This window comes from Dipodomys ordii, unplaced genomic scaffold (genome assembly GCF_000151885.1).
Source record: "Dipodomys ordii isolate 6190 unplaced genomic scaffold, Dord_2.0 Scaffold20, whole genome shotgun sequence".
NCBI classification, from domain to species: domain Eukaryota; kingdom Metazoa; phylum Chordata; class Mammalia; order Rodentia; family Heteromyidae; genus Dipodomys; species Dipodomys ordii.
The window spans coordinates 7,961,414-7,977,883 of record NW_012267236.1 but is presented as its reverse complement, the minus strand read 5'-3'; the positions used below and the strand labels follow the sequence as shown (position 1 = coordinate 7,977,883).

At 54.0% G+C, this 16,470-nt stretch overlaps 1 protein-coding gene across 1 annotated transcript; it reads right to left on the bottom strand.

Annotated features, from left to right (window-relative positions):
- Positions 1-7,262: 7,262 nt before the first annotated feature.
- On the bottom strand, positions 7,263-15,623 carry Slc30a3 (solute carrier family 30 (zinc transporter), member 3). Its single transcript, XM_013013619.1, has 8 exons — positions 15,532-15,623; positions 11,846-12,027; positions 10,178-10,324; positions 9,928-10,081; positions 9,292-9,493; positions 8,940-9,045; positions 8,403-8,537; positions 7,263-7,408 (listed from the first exon to the last, which is right to left on the bottom strand). The coding sequence occupies exons 1-8, from the start codon at positions 15,621-15,623 to the stop codon at positions 7,263-7,265; spliced, it is 1,164 nt and encodes a 387-aa protein (XP_012869073.1).
- Between the last annotated feature and the right edge of the window lie 847 nt (positions 15,624-16,470).

Here is a 16,470-nt window from a genome sequence, read left to right as displayed (position 1 = left end):
GAGCCTTTTCCACATCCATTGAGAAACAAATACTCTCCAAGTGATTGTCATTCACTACAGGAAATTGGTACCTGGTATCTGGTGGAGTAAACCAAGATGGATTTTTTTTTTCTTTTTTCAAAACCAGCTGACTCCAATTAAGTGTCAGGCACTGATAAGTATGCAAACATCCCATTTGCTACTACAAGAACCTTTTACCTATCTCCACCCCACTCGAAGTTCTAACGTTTTCTAATCACTGCAAAGTCATTTCCCCCAGCTGCCTTCTACCCTTGTGAGGGAGAAGCCCCCTCAAATGTCACTCTGTGGAGTTTGCTCCTACATACTACTATTCCACAGCTCTGACCAGCTATGAGCAAGTTGGTGTGCCCAAAGGCTGGAAGCTGAAGGAGAGAATGGAGAATTCCTAGCATAAACAGGAGCTGTCTCACTGGTGGGGGGAAGCAGAGGGTGAATTCAGGATAAAAGGAGCGCTCAGAGGGAGTGGGGAGAGGAGCCATGACACTATCGGGGCCAGTTAGGAAGCTGTGAGCACAGTGCATGAGAGGGTCTGGATTAAGAAAAAAAGCAGATATCATGAAGTATTAAGGGAAGGAAAGAAAATTGTGGGGCCTTGAACAAACAGAATATTGCCTTAGTCCTTTTTTCTTTGTCTTTTTGTTGTTGGTGGTCATGGGGCTTGAACGCTGGGCCTGCGCGCTGTCCACGAGCTTCTCAGCTCAAGGCAAATGCTCTACCACTTGAGCCATAGTGCCACTTCCAGTTTTCTGGTAGTTTATTGGAGCGAAGAATCTCAGGGACTTGGGCTGGGAAGGTGGCTCAGTGGTAGAATGCTTGCCTAGAATGCATGAGGCCCTGGGTTCGATTCCTCAGCACCACATAAGCAGAAAAGGTGCTGTGACTCAAGTGGTAGAGCACTTGCCTTGAGCTGAAGAGCTGAGGGACAGCGCCCAGGCCCAGAGTTCAGGCCCCATGACAAAAAAAAAAAATAAAAAATCTCAGGGACTTTGCTGCCCTGGCTGACTCTGAACTGCGATCCTCAGATCTCAGCCTCCTGGGTAGCTAGGATTACAGGCGTGAGCCACCAGCGCCCGGCTCTTAGTCCATTTTTCATTACTATAACAAAATACTTGATGCTGGGTGATTTTAGAAAGGTTTATTCAAGCTTAGTTCTGTGCAAGACTTCTTGCTGGCAGAGTCCCAAAATGGCAGATGGCATCATATGACAAAAATACATGAAGCATACTTACATATAACTTCTAATCTCTTCTATAAAAGCTCTAGGAGGGGCTGGGAATGTGGCTCCGTGATAGAGTGCTTGCCTTGCATGCATGAGGCCCTGGGTTCAATTCCTCAGCACCACATAAGCAGAAAAAGCCTGAAGTGGCACTGTGGCTCAAGTGGTAGAGCGCTAGCTTTGAGCTGAAGAGCTGAGGGACAGTGCCCAGGCCCAGAGTTTAGGCCCCACAGCCGACAAAAGAAAGCTCTAGGACTCAATCATTAGGGTTTTACCCTCTGTTATACTTCAGTAAGTATTGTATTTCAACAATATTAAGGAAACAAACACCATACTCAAATCAGGGCCACAACTGATGAAGACAGACCAGAGTTTAGGTGGGGCAGGGGAGGATAGATTGTTTGGGTGTGGCACTACCTGCCATGGGCTAGCCATGTGGGGATGGTATGAGTTAGAGCTGGAAGTTAAGGGGAACTAGGTGGCATTTATGTGTGATGACATTTGGGCTAGGAGAGCACAAATTCACCAGTGTATCTCTATACCTAGAATGGTGCATACATACAGTGTGTGTCAGGTCAGTTCACCAAAAGAATGGGAGCAAGAAGTGAGCAATGGTCTAAAGTCTGAATCTCAGAAAGGATGGACAATCAATTCACAAGAAAGTCCTCACGGTGCTGGGCACCGATGATACATGCCTGTAATCCTGGCTACTCAGGTGGCTGAGATCTGAGGATCGTGGTTCAAAGCCAGCCTGGGCAGGGAGGAGGGAGAACCACATTCTGTAGTGGAAGTGGAAGCCAGGACATTGCCACAGCAGTACCTTGTGGTGGGCATGGACACCAGGTCTGGGATTACTGGAGGTCTGGTGTAGAAGCTGAAGTAATTTGCCAAGAGACAAAAACAAGAGATGCTGAAATTGCCTCATGAAAGTGGTGATAAATCCACAGGAGATTAGTAAAGTCACCAAGCAGGGCTCAAGGAGAAGCTGGGCCTTGCAAAGCCGTGGTGAGTCTGGGGGAGGTGGGGCCCAAAGCAGGCCCTTGGAAAGATGCATCACCCACCATGGATGGCCTTAGAAATCACTGCCATGAGAGAGAGGCACCTGCATAGTTAATAGCAAATATTTCTGTTGATGAGATGGGCGGGGAGCATGTATGAAACAGGCTTGTTGGCCCTTGGTGGGAGCTGAGGGCAAATATGACATTGTATGGATTTCTCTTGATCTGACAGCTGGGGATGGGCCTTTGACTCCGTGTCCATCTGTCACCATCCTTCCATCCTTCATTTCTTTTTTTTTTTGGTGGGGGGGGCCGGTCATGGGGCCTGAACTCTGGGCCTGGGCGCTGTCCCTTAGCTCTTCAGCTCAAGGCTAGTGCTCTACCACTTGAGCCACAGCGCCACTTCCGGCTTTTTTCTTTTTGCTTATGTGGTGCTGAGGAATCGAACCCAGGGCCTAAGGCATGCAAGGCAAGCGCTCTACCACTGAGCCACCTTCCCAGCCCCCATCCTTCATTTCTTTACCCACAGCCCTCCCTCATTATGTGCTTTTACTAGGGGCTCGGAGCTAGAAGGAGAAGCTGGCCTTCCTTCAAGGATAGTTCCCACAGGGGAGTGAGTCCCCATTGTCACTGTACCTCCAAGAAGTCCTGAGTAGCGCAGTCCTGGGTCCAGCAAGTGGGTGGAATGGAAGGAAGCAGGAACAATCTCTAGGCACTTAGTGGTCAGGAAAAAGCAAGTTCTCTGTTGCAGGATCTAAAATCTGCTTATTTTGGTCTGCCTGTCTTCCTCTTTCTCTCTCCTCCTCCCCTGCCCCCAACTCTCCCTCCTCTCTCCTCTCTCCTGGTTTGAACTCAGGGCTTTTTGCGCTTTAGACTTTAGAGCTTAAACCATGTCTCTAGCCCGCCCCAGACCTTTTAATTTCCTGGGTTTGGTTGCTTTTCAGTCCCTTCTAAATTTGTTAGCTCAAGCAGGGTGCCAGTGGCTTATGCCTATAATCTTAGCTACTCAGGAAGCTGGGATCTAAGGATCACAATTGAAGCCATCCTGGGCAGGAACGTGTGTGAGACTCTTACTCCCAATTAAATAAAATTTTTAAAAAGCTGGAAGTTGAGCTGTGATTCAAGTGGTAGAGCGCTAGTCTTGAGCCACAAAGCTCAGGGATAATGCCCAAGTCCTGAGTTCAAGCCCCAGTATGGCATAAAAACAAAATAATCTCTCAAGGGGTTGGAAGTGTGGCTCAGTTGGTAGCATGCCAGCCAATGAACAAAAGTGTTAGATACACATTCCAGTCTGCCTCTCGAACAACAAAAAGACTCTTCACACAGGTGAATCACCTGAGTGACTCCAGACATGAGATTCTCTCCTGACTCCAGCTGCCTCTGCCACTGCCATAGCACTGGCCTCCAGAGGGCGCTGCTCTCCCAACAGTCTGGCTTGGGGTGGCCACACCGCCCCCTACAGACTAGTCTGCATTGAAGTCCCCTAAGGGGCGGAGGTGGTGCAGATGGCCTTATTAGCCCACTCTGTGCTGCCCTTTGAGCCCACGGGCCTCTGAGGCTGGAGCCCCTCCTGTCAGATTCAGTGAAGCCTCTCCGGCCTCCTGCTGCTGAGCATCCCAGAAAGGAGAAAGCATCCCTGCTCCATGCCCTGGTCCAGTCTCTGCAGCACAGGTTCTACACACTGCCAATCTGCCTGCTCCATCTGGTTCCCTGGTCTCCAGTCTGTCCCTCTTCTGAAGACTTCCAACTGCCAGACAACCCCAGATCTTTCCTCCTCTCTTCCCTTGCTTCCTGCTACCTTCCCATGACCCTCTCTGGATCGCAGGCTCCCTTCCTCCCTAGACACTCATCTGTATAAGGATCTGCCAGGGCTCTGATGAATGGACCCTCTCCTGCTTTTCTCCCTCTAGCCTCTCCTCACTCGCCTCTCCCCGACCGGGCATTTTATCTCTCAGGAAGTGCACACCATGGAAGGGACTTCCAGATAAGCAAATGGAGGGGATTGGTTGGGGATAACGGGAGGAGGAGGCAGCTCTGGAGAGATAAGGCTATCCTGGGCTCCCTTGGGAGGGAGAGGACATACCAGTGACTGAAAATGCTCCTCGTCCTCCCATCCTTCCCTGTCCCTAACAGAGGCTACCTAAAAGAGTGGCAAGGAAATAGGGCCAAGGACTTTTGTCAGTTGCAATCTCAACTCCGGAAGCATTGAACTACATGATGAAGGGCAGTAAAGCTCCATTGTCCCCATCTGGGGGGCGAACAGACTGCTGCCTGCCTCCCAGCACCTTGCACAAAAGTGTAAGCTCCATAATTATTGATTTTCTGTCCCTGCAGAGACACGGTGCTAAGCCATCTTGTTCCCCAGAAAGCTCTCCCTGCCTTCTGGAATTTGACCCTAAAGCTAATGCTGGGTTTTTACTGTTGTTGTTGTTGTTGTTTTATACCAGTCCTGGGCACTGCCCCTTGAGCTTTTTCGCTCAAGCTAGGGGCTCTACCACTTGAATCACAGTTCCAGTTCGCCTTTTGGTGGTTAATTGGAGATAAGAATCTTATGGCTTGCTTGAACCTCAGATCTCAGCCTCTTGAGTAGCTAAGCCACTAGCATCCAGTTTAACATTTATATACACATACCAGGGCACATTGGCATGAAAGGCACCATATAATTCCTGCCTTACCAATAGGAAAAATGAGACACAGGGAGGCTAAATTGACCAGAATCATCAAAAGGCCAGTATCAAAAGGGAGGGGCCTGGCCCTGGCAGCCCAGGGCCAGAGGACCAGAGCAGCAGGTGGTTGAGGAACTGAGGAAGGTTGCAGAAATTTACCTTGGCGAGTGCTATCCAGGGCTGGGGGATGGGAGGCGGCTCTTGTCCCCTCTGTAGGTGAGTGACCTCTATGTGTCCTTCCTCTCAGTGAGCCTCAGAATTCTCTTCCTCACCTTATAGGGTGTGGGGGCAGTAGATGGACTAAATTCCTGGGTCTCTGCCCTGGGCATTGTTTCCTCCGGGGCACTGGACATCGAGGACAGCAGCAGCTTAAAGCTGCTTGAAGGGTGACCATTTTGTCTTCCTCTTTCCCACCCTCCTTTCCTCTCCTCCATTTCCACTCCCATCCCCTCCCCCACCCTGTCGCTAGGGGCCGTAATCAATGAGACGTAAAATGAGAATGTGTCAGGAACTAGCAAAGCATGGAGAGCAGCTGGGGAAGCCTCTGGCTGCCTGCCTGAGTGGATGGACCCCTCAGCCCTCCACTCACAATCAGCCCTGGCACCAGGCACCAAGGGCCCAGCCTGGCCAGGCTCCCAGCTGGACACCAGTGAGGGAGTTTATTGTCAATGGACCCAAAAGCCTTTTTTTTTTTTTTTTAATGAAATCCATGTGGATTGCCATGAAAGATGTGTCCAGGATGCAGGTTACATTATTTCTGCCTATAAAACCAAACCATTTTGTTGCTGCATAGATGTTGGTATATACAGACAAAGCTGGGTGGATGAACCGTACCTGACACCTCTAGGGTAAAAGGGGAAACACTTTCGTTTCCTTTTTTTCTTCCATCCTCCTTCCCTCATTTCCTCACTTTTTCTTCCTTTTTTTTTTTTTTTTTTGTCAATCATGGGGCCTGAACTCTGGGCCTGGGCGCTGTCCCTCAGCTCTTCAGCTCAAGGCTAGCACTATACCACTTGAGCCACAGCACCACTTCCGGCTTTTTCTTTTTGCTTATGTGGTGCTGAGGAATCGAACCCAGGGCCTTGAGCATGCAAGGCAAGCGCTCTACCACTGAGCCACCTTCCCAGCCCCAAGTTTGAGACCTTCTTGAAGGGCCATGTAGTAAAATTATATCTCAAAAAAAAAATCAACCACTTCTTAGGATTTGTTAGACCAAATCTTTCCAAACCTATGATTTTTTAAGATAAGAGGGGATGAAGTGTAAAGAAGCCTTTGATATGAAGTTCACATGGCCGGCCAGGGTGCCTTGAGCGATGTGAGCACCAAGTCCACCCAGGCTCTGTGGTTCAACCCCTCTTCCCCAAAGGAAGCCAGCGTCCCTGTGACCAGCAAGACAGTATCCTGGCTTGCTGGTTCCTTTAAGTGTGAATTGGGACCCACGATTTCTTGGCCACTTTCCTTCCAAATTGGATACAGGAGGACTTTCCCTGAACCAAGAGCCCAGGCTGGGAGATGCTGTGGAATAGAGGAGGTGGGGGGGGGGGCTCAGCTTCTATCTGAGGGCAGGGAGGTGGCGGGCCAGAAGCTGTGTGAGGGAGTCTGATGGTTCCCAAATCCCAAATGACCCCCCTCCAGAGGAGTCACATGGGGCGGAGGTGCAGTTAGACACAAGTTTATTGGTGGAGCTGCAGAGAGTCCTCCCCCTCCCTTGGATAGCGGAAGGCACAGCACCAACAGAGGGATGGACAGACAGACCTCCAGACACACACATGGATGAGCAGACTCGAGCCACCAGAGCACAGCCACACAGGCACAGAGACACATAGGCCACAGCACCAAGAAACACGCACACACACACACACACATACATACATACACACATGCGCGTGCGCGCACAAAATCACAGGGCTAAGACACATGGACAAAGTGCAAGCTTGGGGCCTCTGCATAGACAGAGTGAGGACCACGTGGGGAGGGGGCCCCTGCTGACCTCCCCGGGCATAGGCACACCAACAGTACACAGACAGGCGGATGCCCCCAGCCAGCCAGCCGGACACAGGGATTGCACAAAAAGGACGTGCTTGGCTCTTGCAGCCATGGAGAGCAAGGACCGTGGGGAGTGAGAATTCAGGGGCTTCCACACACCCTAGACCCCTGAACTGCTCACTCCTGTCCCACGCCCCCTGCACACTTTAGTCTTACCCACTGGGGCTGGCCCTGGGGGACGGGGTTGGCAAGTGGGAGAGGGAGGAGGATGGGGGACGGGCTCGGCTCAAGTCCCTTCTCTGTGATCAGAGAGGAAGGTGCTGAGAGTCCAGGGCTGAGCCTGGGCCTGGCAGTGGGGCGAGGGTGGGGTGCGGCTCAGGCGCGGGGCTCCTGGCAGCGCAGGCAGTGGTCCATCGAAGGGTGGTATTGCTCAACCTGCAGGGTACAGCTGGAGAATCCAAAGCGGGAGTAGAGGCGGGAGGAGGCCTCAGCCAGGACGGCTTCAGGGTCAGCTGTGGAGTCTGTGGGAGAGTGATAAGGGCAGCCTCAATCCTTGGGGAGTTGGGCACAGGCAGGAACTGCGATAAGGTTGGAGGGAAGGCCCAGGGGCTGCACAGCTTCAAAACTGGGCATGAATGGGCTGCCTGCCTGCCTCTCCATGTTGTATGAACAGCGTAGAATTGTCGAGGAAAATGTCAGATAGACTCACCCCTAATGGGCCATGCTGACACACCCCCTGTTCCCAGCCTCCAATTCTCTCCTGCCTCAAAGCATCAATACACAGATAGATGCTCCCGCAGCCTAGCCACTCAGCTTTCCAGGATAATCCAGATGTAAAATCTGCCACCCCACTGTCCTTCCAGAGTTGCCGTCAAGTATCCCCTCAAGCTATGATATTTTTGGCATCCAAATTGCATGCCTTTGATTGCTTCTTGCATCTGGAAGAAACTAAAAAATCCTTTGTCAGCTCATGAGTCACCATATATATTTTTAATAGTTGAATCATAATGTAGTTATAATTTTATATTCAGACTTTGTTCCCTTCGCAGTATACCATAAACATTTCCCCTAGTCGCCACACACACTTCCATCATTGTCATTGTAAGTAGCTATGATACCTCGCTTAGTGGAGATGCCCTGAGTGACCCACTGTGCCGTCAGTCCTTTAAATATGCTTGGTTCTCTGTGCTACTGCAGAGGATAAAACCTCCCCCTAAGCAGTGCCCAAGCCCTCCTTGTCCGAGGGGTGTGTGTGAGGGGATAATGGTGTGTGTAGAGAGATATCATGAAGAACAAAACAGCCAGGTGTGGTAACATATGCCTATAATATGTGCCAGAGCTTGGGAGGCTCACACACACAGGGGGATCGTGAGTTCCAGGCCAGCCTTGGCTACTCAGCGAAACCTTGTCTCAAAAGAAAAAGACAAGCAATCCCAGTGATTGAGGCCACTGCGACCTGCAGGGGGTAAGGGGATGGTTCTGGGAAGTTTCTGGCTGGAAGCAGTGTGTACTCACCAATGGCCAGATGTGCAGTGGCAATATGGTAACTGAGCGTCAAGGCCCACAGACGCAGCTCATGGGTTGCTCGGACTCCTGGCACCGACAGCAGTGTGTCCCGTACAGGTTCAAATCCTATGCAGCGGGGGGCACCTGAAACCAGCACCTGTCATGTCTTAACTGCCAGGGCTCCATTTCCCTGTCCTGGGGCTTGAACTCAGGGCCTGGGCACTGTCCCTGAGCTTCTTTTGCTCAAGGCTAGCACTCTACCACTTGAGCCACAGTATCACTTCTGGCTTTTTCAGTGTATGTGGTAGTGGGGAATTGAACCAAGGGCTTCATGCATGCTAGGCAAGCACCCTACCACTCAGCCACACTCCCAGCCCTCCATTTCCCATTCTGTACCCACCCACCTAGCTGACCTTTACGGCCTACTCTATGTCCCAGTTACCCTTCCAGCAACAGGACTACATTCTTGAGAGAAGAGGAAGGGGCCCGGTGCTAGCTGGGGTCCAAGAGGGCTCCAAGAGTGGGGAGCAGTGGTGTCAAATTCACCTTCCATGAGGATGTGAAGAACATCTCGGAGAGTGGGGGTCGTGGATCCAAGGGCACAGACAGAGAAGAAGAAGGTGCTGATGGGGTCGGCGGCCTTGTATTGAGGCTGTAGAGAAAGAGACCCCACCCACCCAGCCCAGGGACCAGGCTTCAGAGGGACACCTCAAGACATCCTGACAAACAGGAAGGCTTTGAAAACCCTGGGGAAAGGAAAAGGAACATGACCCAGAGCAGGCAGATGCCTGGGGAGCCGCGGCGAGGGGAGAGAGGCTGAGGGTCCGGAAGGTGGGGAAAAGAACGAGGGATGGGACAGGAAGGCTGAGGAGGTTGAGGCAGGCCTCCATAACAGTACCTTGAAGTAGATGAGGATGGCAGCTGCCAGAACCCCAAGACTCTGCAGGAGGTCCCCCAGCACGTGCACAAAGGCTGCCCGGACACTGGTGTTCCTCCCCAAGGACGAGGGGTCTGCAGATCCCTCTTCCAGAGGTGCATATCCAGCCCCCCTAGGCCCATGGCTGTGATGGGGGGTAGCTTGGTGCAGCACAAAGGCCATTCTGAGGGAGAAAACAGAGCAGCTCAGCCAAGCCTGCTCCTGGCTTCCTCTCACCTCCTCCATCCCTCATTTCCACCTGCTTCTCAGCCCAGGAAGAGAACAGCACTGTCTGGGAGCACAAATGATGAAACTTGGGATGCCACGGGCATGGATTCAGATCCTGGCTTCTGTTTAACTAGCTATATGATTCAGGCAAGTTGCCTGATTCCTACCAGGATCTTTTACAGCAATAATTGCAAGGCTTAACTGAGATCATACCGATGAAGTTCTCTCCCACCTCCCCCAGGGAGCTGGTACACAAATGTCTGCTGCCTGAACTGAAGTTATTTCTCTTAGCCTCTTCTCAGTAGAGCAAAGACAGGGAAACCCTGGTGTGTCTGGAAGATGACCTGAATCCTGAACCCCACAGGGTGTGGGCTCCACGCAGGAACGTACATAAGATTGGCACAGACTGCAACACTGGCGGTCAGCAGCATGGTTTTGCCCTCGATGTGGTAGTCGCTGTGCAGCAGGCGGACGAAGGCCAGGTACAGGAGGACGCCAGTGACCAGCCAGAGGGAGAAGACAGAGGCCAAGGCCCCCAGAGTCTCTGCAGGGAAAGACAAGCTGTCAGAACCCCATTCTGCAGCCTGAGAGGCATCCTTCGGCAAGAGGAGAGGGGCACACAGTCATTGAGGTCCCTTACCTGAGCGGTGCCAACCATAGGTCATGGTGCGGGTGGCTGGCCGGGTAGAAAGCCAAAGGGAGAAGAGGCTGCCCAACATGCTGGCCACATCTGCCAGCAAGTGAGCTGCATCGGACATGATGGCCAGGCTATGCGCCATATACCCACCTGCAAGGGCAAAATGAGGTACAGTGGTCCATGTGCTGTACGCGCACAAGCATGGAAAACAGATGAGGAAACTATGCCAAAGTGACAATGTGGCTTTCCCAGGCATAGGGATCACAGGTGGCTGTTTTCTTCTTTTCACTTGTCAACAATATATGAGCCTTGGCCACAGAAGCCTGAGAAATCATTTGATAGACAATGGGTTGGCTTCCCACAGCTCATCTGACTATATTAGTAATTGTGTATGGCCTATAAATGATGTTATAATATCCAAATACTCCTTCAGTGACATATTTTATCTTCATAATAAAAAAATAGGGGGCTGGGAAGGTGGTTCAGTGGTAGAATGCATGCCTCACATGCATGAGGTCCTGGGTTCAATTCCTCAGCACCACATAAACAGAAAAAGCCAGAAGTGGTGCTGTGGCTCAAGTGGTAGAGCACTAGCCTTGAGCTGAAGAGCTGAGGGGCAGTGCCCAGACCTAGAGTTCAAGCCACACCACCGACAAAAAAAAAAAAAAGAAAAGAAAAGAAAATAGGGTGGTTTTTTGTTTGTGTGTGCACTGGGGTCGAACTCAGAACTTTGTACTTGCTTGACAGGCACTTTGCCACTTGCCTGTAGCCCATGCTTTAGTTGTGTGTGTGCGTGTGTGCGCGTGCGTGCATGTGCCTGTGCACTATTCCTGAGTATTTCTGCTCAAAGCTACTGCTGTATCACTTAAGCCACAGCTCTACTTCTGGCTTTTTGGTGGTGAATTAGAGATAAGACTCTTACAAACTTTCCTACCCCCCAGCTGGCTTTAAGCCACAGTTCTTAGGTTCCAGCCTCTCAAGTAGCTAGGATTTCAAGCATGAGCCACTGGTAGCATGGCTTTTGGTTTTTCAATAGGATCTTGTGTTAAACCTGGGCTGGCCTGGACAGCAGCCTTCCTATTTATTTTTCCTGTGTGGCTGGGAGGCTGTGTGTGAAGCATCAATAAGCTTTGTATTGGATGAGATGGGGGAGGGATCCAACTGTGATCCTCCCAAATAGCTAAGCCTACAGGCATGAGCCACTGCTCCCATCATGAAAATGGGGTTCTTAAAAGACCAGTTCAGCCGGGCGCTGGTGGCTCACGCCTGTAATCCTAGCTACTCAGGAGGCTGAGATCTGAGGATCTCAGTTCAAAGCCAGCCTGGGCAGGAGAGACCGTGAGACTCCTATCTCCAATAAACCACCAGAAAACCGGAAGTGGCGCTGTAGCTCAAGTGGTAGAGCGCTTGTCTTGAGCTGAAGAGCTGAGGGACAGCGCCCAGGCCCAGAGTTCAAGCCCCACGACCGACCAAAAAAAAAAAAAGACCAGTTCACACAGAGAGGTAGGCCCTGGCCCCCCAGCCTGGCACTGACTTACTCAAAATCCCCCGTGGGGTTGTGTTGAGTCCTGGGCACTCACCGCCCCTCCTCACCACCCACCTTTGGACTTTCAATCCAAGAACCTCAGGACTTCATAGAGCATGAGTTTGGAGGGCTACTCTCCAACTTACCCACCACCTCCCCGGTCATGAAAAGGATGCACACGGCAGAGGCAGCGTACAGCTGCTTCCTCGCGTGTTGCCTCTCAGGAGTGAGGCCTGACTGTGGTAACGGGTTCCTGTGGCAGCGGTGGTTGGCCATTCCCTCAGGCTTGGGTCCGTCAGGAAGGGGCTCTGAGGGTTCTGTGAAGAGACTGAGGCAGGCAACTCAGTCAACCTAGGGCAGGAGCCACAGGCTGCCCTCCTGGCTCCCAGGTCCTCAGCCCCTGGGGCTGGACTCAGCAGACAGGCTTGTGTCTCACTGTTGCTCTAGGCCCAGTGCACCCAGAGCCTTGTGAGTACACTGAAGCCAAAGGAATAGTTGAAATCCTGGCCTCCCTTTTTCTTCCTTCCATACATAGAGCCACAGAACCATATAGCTGGAAGGAAGCTTACAACAGTGTAGGTTAATATTTTAATAAGTATGAGGCCTAGCTAGGGAGAGGATTCATGGGAGCAATGCCGCTGGGGTAGTGGTTGGTGCAGCCCAGCCCAGCCCAGAGCCCAACCAAATTAATGCACTATGATAGGCGCCGCAAGGAATACAAAATGAGTGGGACATCCTGATCTCAGAGACTTCTCAGTGAACAGCACAAGTGTGATCCCAAACACTATGACACACAGCACAAGGCCGACATGGCCACTGGAATAGTTACAGGGCTCCAGATATGCTCTCATGAGGAAATCAGGACCAGCTGGAGGAGGTAACCTAAGAAGGGCCCTAAAGAACAAGAGCTTTAGCCGGGCGCTGGTGGCTCACGCCTGTAATCCTAGCTACTCAGGAGGCTGAGATCTGAGGATCACGGTTCAAAGCCAGCCCGAGCAGGAGAGACCACGAGACTCCTATCTCCAATAAACCACCAGAAAACCAGAAGTGGCGCTGTAGCTCAAGTGGTAGAGCGCTCGCCTTGAGCTGAAGAGCTGAGGGCCAGCGCCCAGGCCCAGAGTTCAAGCCCTACGACTGACAAAAAAAGAAAAGAACAAGAGCTTTGACAGAGACACTGAATAGTGCCAGGCGAAGGAAATCGAAGGGATGGCAGTGCTTAAGTGTGAAGTAACTCAACACAGGAACCTGCCTTCGCGTGCCTCGCTCCTAGCCCCCCTCCACCAGCCTCCACTCCCAGACGCTGCCCCCTTTGCCCCTAGATATACATACAGCTCAAGTGCCCCTTTGGAGAGGGGTGTGCTGCCAGAGTGATGGTTCTAGCCTGGAATCCTAGCACCTGGGAGGGAGGCTGAGGCAGGAGGATCTTGAGTTTAAGGCCAGCCTGGCACGCAGAGCAAGACCCTGTCTCCATCAAACAAACTAAACTAAATAAAGGGAGAGTGGAATGTTGGGACCCAAAAAGTCTGAGGATGGAAGAGGCAGGAGCACTGGACTTGGAGTCTGCCACATTTCAACTGAACCTCAGCCTGACCAGAAGCACCTGGTGGTGGCCCCTTCCCTGCCTGGTGTCATAAGCCTTGCTTGACAAAGGGGAGAGGCTGTCAGAGTCCAGGCTCAGTGACTGAGTTTAAGATCTGGCTTAATTTTTACTACCACCTCCACCGCCCATCCTGAACCCCAGCAAATACAGAACTTTCCACAGAATAGAGGACTAAGCAGAAAGGACAGAACGGAAACAGTCACAGAGGTGTGACAAGACTACCTACCAGGGAAAAATGATGGCTCCAGATAGAAATGGAATCAGAGCAGTAAAGCTGGGGTCGGGGGAGCTTCTTGGTTTGAGAAAGCTCTGCTAGGTGGGTAAACTGAGGCTTGAAGGAGGTAGAGCATTTGGTGATTGTGGGGAAATTTTCTTGCAGGTAGATTGATTTCCAGAGTGTCAAAAAGCCCTTTCTAAGACTTCCATCTGCACCTATGTGTCTCTATTTCTAGGGAGATGTGGAGATAAGGGGGGCCATGGTGCCCATCTACTTGCATCTCCAGAAGAACGCCCTGTCTAGTGGTAGAGACCGAGGTGTAATAGAGGACTTCTGTCAGGGAGAGGCAGTGCTGGGGTTTGTGATAAACAAATTACTTTAGGGCAGAGGGGAAGGAGTGACCAACTCCGGTGAGGGAGAAGAGGACTTCAGAGAAGAGCTGAGCCTATATGGAGAAGGCTGCTCCCGACATATATGTATGGAGCGTGGACCACGTTCAAGGTTTGCGGCTTGGAGTTTACGCATGAGGTGCTAGGGGAGGGCAGAAAGGAAAGGCAGATGCACGGAGAGGACCTTGCTGTTGGCACAGAGAGAGGAGATGGGGAGGGGGAGGTCTAGAACAGACTCACCCAGGTGCTGGCTAGACCACGCAGGTGCAGTGTTAGAGGAGGGGCAGGTAAGTAGCCAGCCTCTGGGGAAATCCTGCGGGGTTTGGTGACTAATGGTCATATGAGAATGAAAATGGGCTAAGAGATGGAGATGTGTTCAGAAGAGCAAACCGAGGCTGGGGGTTTCGGGGGGCAGGAGCCACGAAGTCTTCCCTGGTCTTGTAAGACAACGGCACAAATCAGTCATCAAGGTAGGTGCCCATCAACAGGCTGATGGCTCCTTTTTGTTGGAATAAATTGGGTACTAAAGAGGCCTCCCCGCTGGGGTAGGTGTGTGGCTACATTGTGTTGAGCAGGCCGGCTATTTCCTCTCCCCAGTCCTCTGAAATTCCCAACAAACGACAAGCAATATTGGGGGGGCGGGTGGAGAGAAGGGGGCCTCTGGCAAGGGAGAAGGGACCGATGAAAGTCAAGGGGCTGCGGAGGCGATGCCAGGGCCACAGCGGCCGCCGCCCCCGCAGCTGCCCGGCCCACCTCTGCAGTGCCCTGCAGAAAGCATCTTCCCTCCCTTCTGCTCCCCCCACACCCCCAGGTTTAAGGTCCCCTCCCTGAGAAAGAGCTGGAAACGCACAGAAGACCATGGCAGAGACAAAGGGAGAGGGGCCCCGAGGAAAACCGAAAGGCAGGGAGAGATGGGGATAACAAGACAGCGGGGGGGGGGTCCCTGATCAAATTCTGGGGACACCCGGACGGACAGCCAACAGACAAAATGGCTCAGCAGAGGTGTCTGGGGGAGGGCCGGGGTGGCGGATCCCGGGCGGCGGGCGCGGGAGGCCGGCAGGGTGCGGAGGTGGTTCCGGCCGCCCCCGGCCCGCTGTCCCCGCGCTCGGCGCCTCATTTCACACCTCGCCGCCCCCGGCCCCGTCTGTGCGGAGCCGGGAATACCCCCGCCGCCCAGCCCACACCTGCTCCTTTTCTGCCACCCCCTCGCTTCCCGCCGCCCGGCCCGGGCCCAGCTCCGTCCCCGTGCGCGTAACTGGCCACGGCTGGAGGGCGCGCCCCAGCCGCGCGTGGGGCCGGCAGGCCCGCGGGGGCTCCCGGGCTCCGGGCTCCCGGGGTCCCGGCACTGCGGACCTCGCGGCTCCCGGCCCGAGCTGTGGCCCCACGACGGAGCGGAGCGACAGCTGCTCCCGGGGAAGTCAGACGCGGCGGGGGCCACGGAGGAGTCCCGAGGCTTGGGGCGCGGGCCGAGGAGAAAACGGGGTGATCGAGGGGAGGCGGAGGGGCTGGGCCGGCGGGTCGGCTGGGGGAATGGCGGGGGAGGAAGCGGGCTGCGAACCCAGGGAGACAACGACATGGACGGGCCGCGGGTTGCGGAGGCCCGGTCTGTCTGTCCGTCTGCCCTACCTTTTCAAGCGCAGGGCGCCGGCGCCTCCGCGGTCCCGGGGGCTCACCAGGCGCGTGGTCTCCGACTGCCCCGGCGTGGGAGAAGGCTCCATGTCACCGCTCCCCCCTCCGACCGTCTAGGCCCCACCGAGGGAAGGGAGAGGCTGGGCCGGCCCCGCGCCAGCCGGACCCCCAGATTCCCCGGAGGCTTCGGGGACACCCGAATGGAGGGAAGCGCGGCGGCTGGGGCGCGCCGAGTCCCAACTGCGGATCCCGCGGCTGCTGGAGCCCCGCCCTGCGTGGGGCGACTCCCCAAGCCCCGCCCCTAGGCTCCCCCTTCTTCCCCCACCAGTCCAGCCCTCAAGGCCCGCCCCCCTGCCCAAGTCCCGCTCTGCCCCCCCTCCCCGCTAGTGTCAGGTGGGGACCTGGTTTTAGAGGACGCCCCATCTCCCCAGCGCCCCCCCCCACAAGCCCGCCTGCCTCCGCCCCAGGCCCCGCCCACCGGCCCCGAGCCAAACTCCGCACACGGGGGACCCCTAGGACCAGCCCCCTCCCACCGCCCCCCACGCGCGGGACACCACCCGGTCATGCCGGGCCCCCAACTTGGAGGCAGGCAGAAGCAAGCCCTGAGCCTGTCTGCAGAGGATCGGGAGGAACGTGGGGTGAGTGGGCCGAGTCGGGAGAACTCCGAGGACCCCGGGGTGGGACCGCCCGGGCGGCACGCGGTTGCCAAGCACCGGGCCGCGAATCTCCACGGGTTTCACGCGAGGACTCGGGCGGCAGGGCTTCCTGCTCACTCTCCTTCAGTCCGTTATTGCCCCTACTTTTCAGATGAGTAAACTGAGTCCCAGAAGAAGCGTCCAAGGGCATGCAGCACGGCGGATAAAGGGTCAGGACTGCCCCTCCCATGCCCTTTCCCCCCCAGGTCAGGTCAAAGGGCCGGAATGGCCACCGAAGACC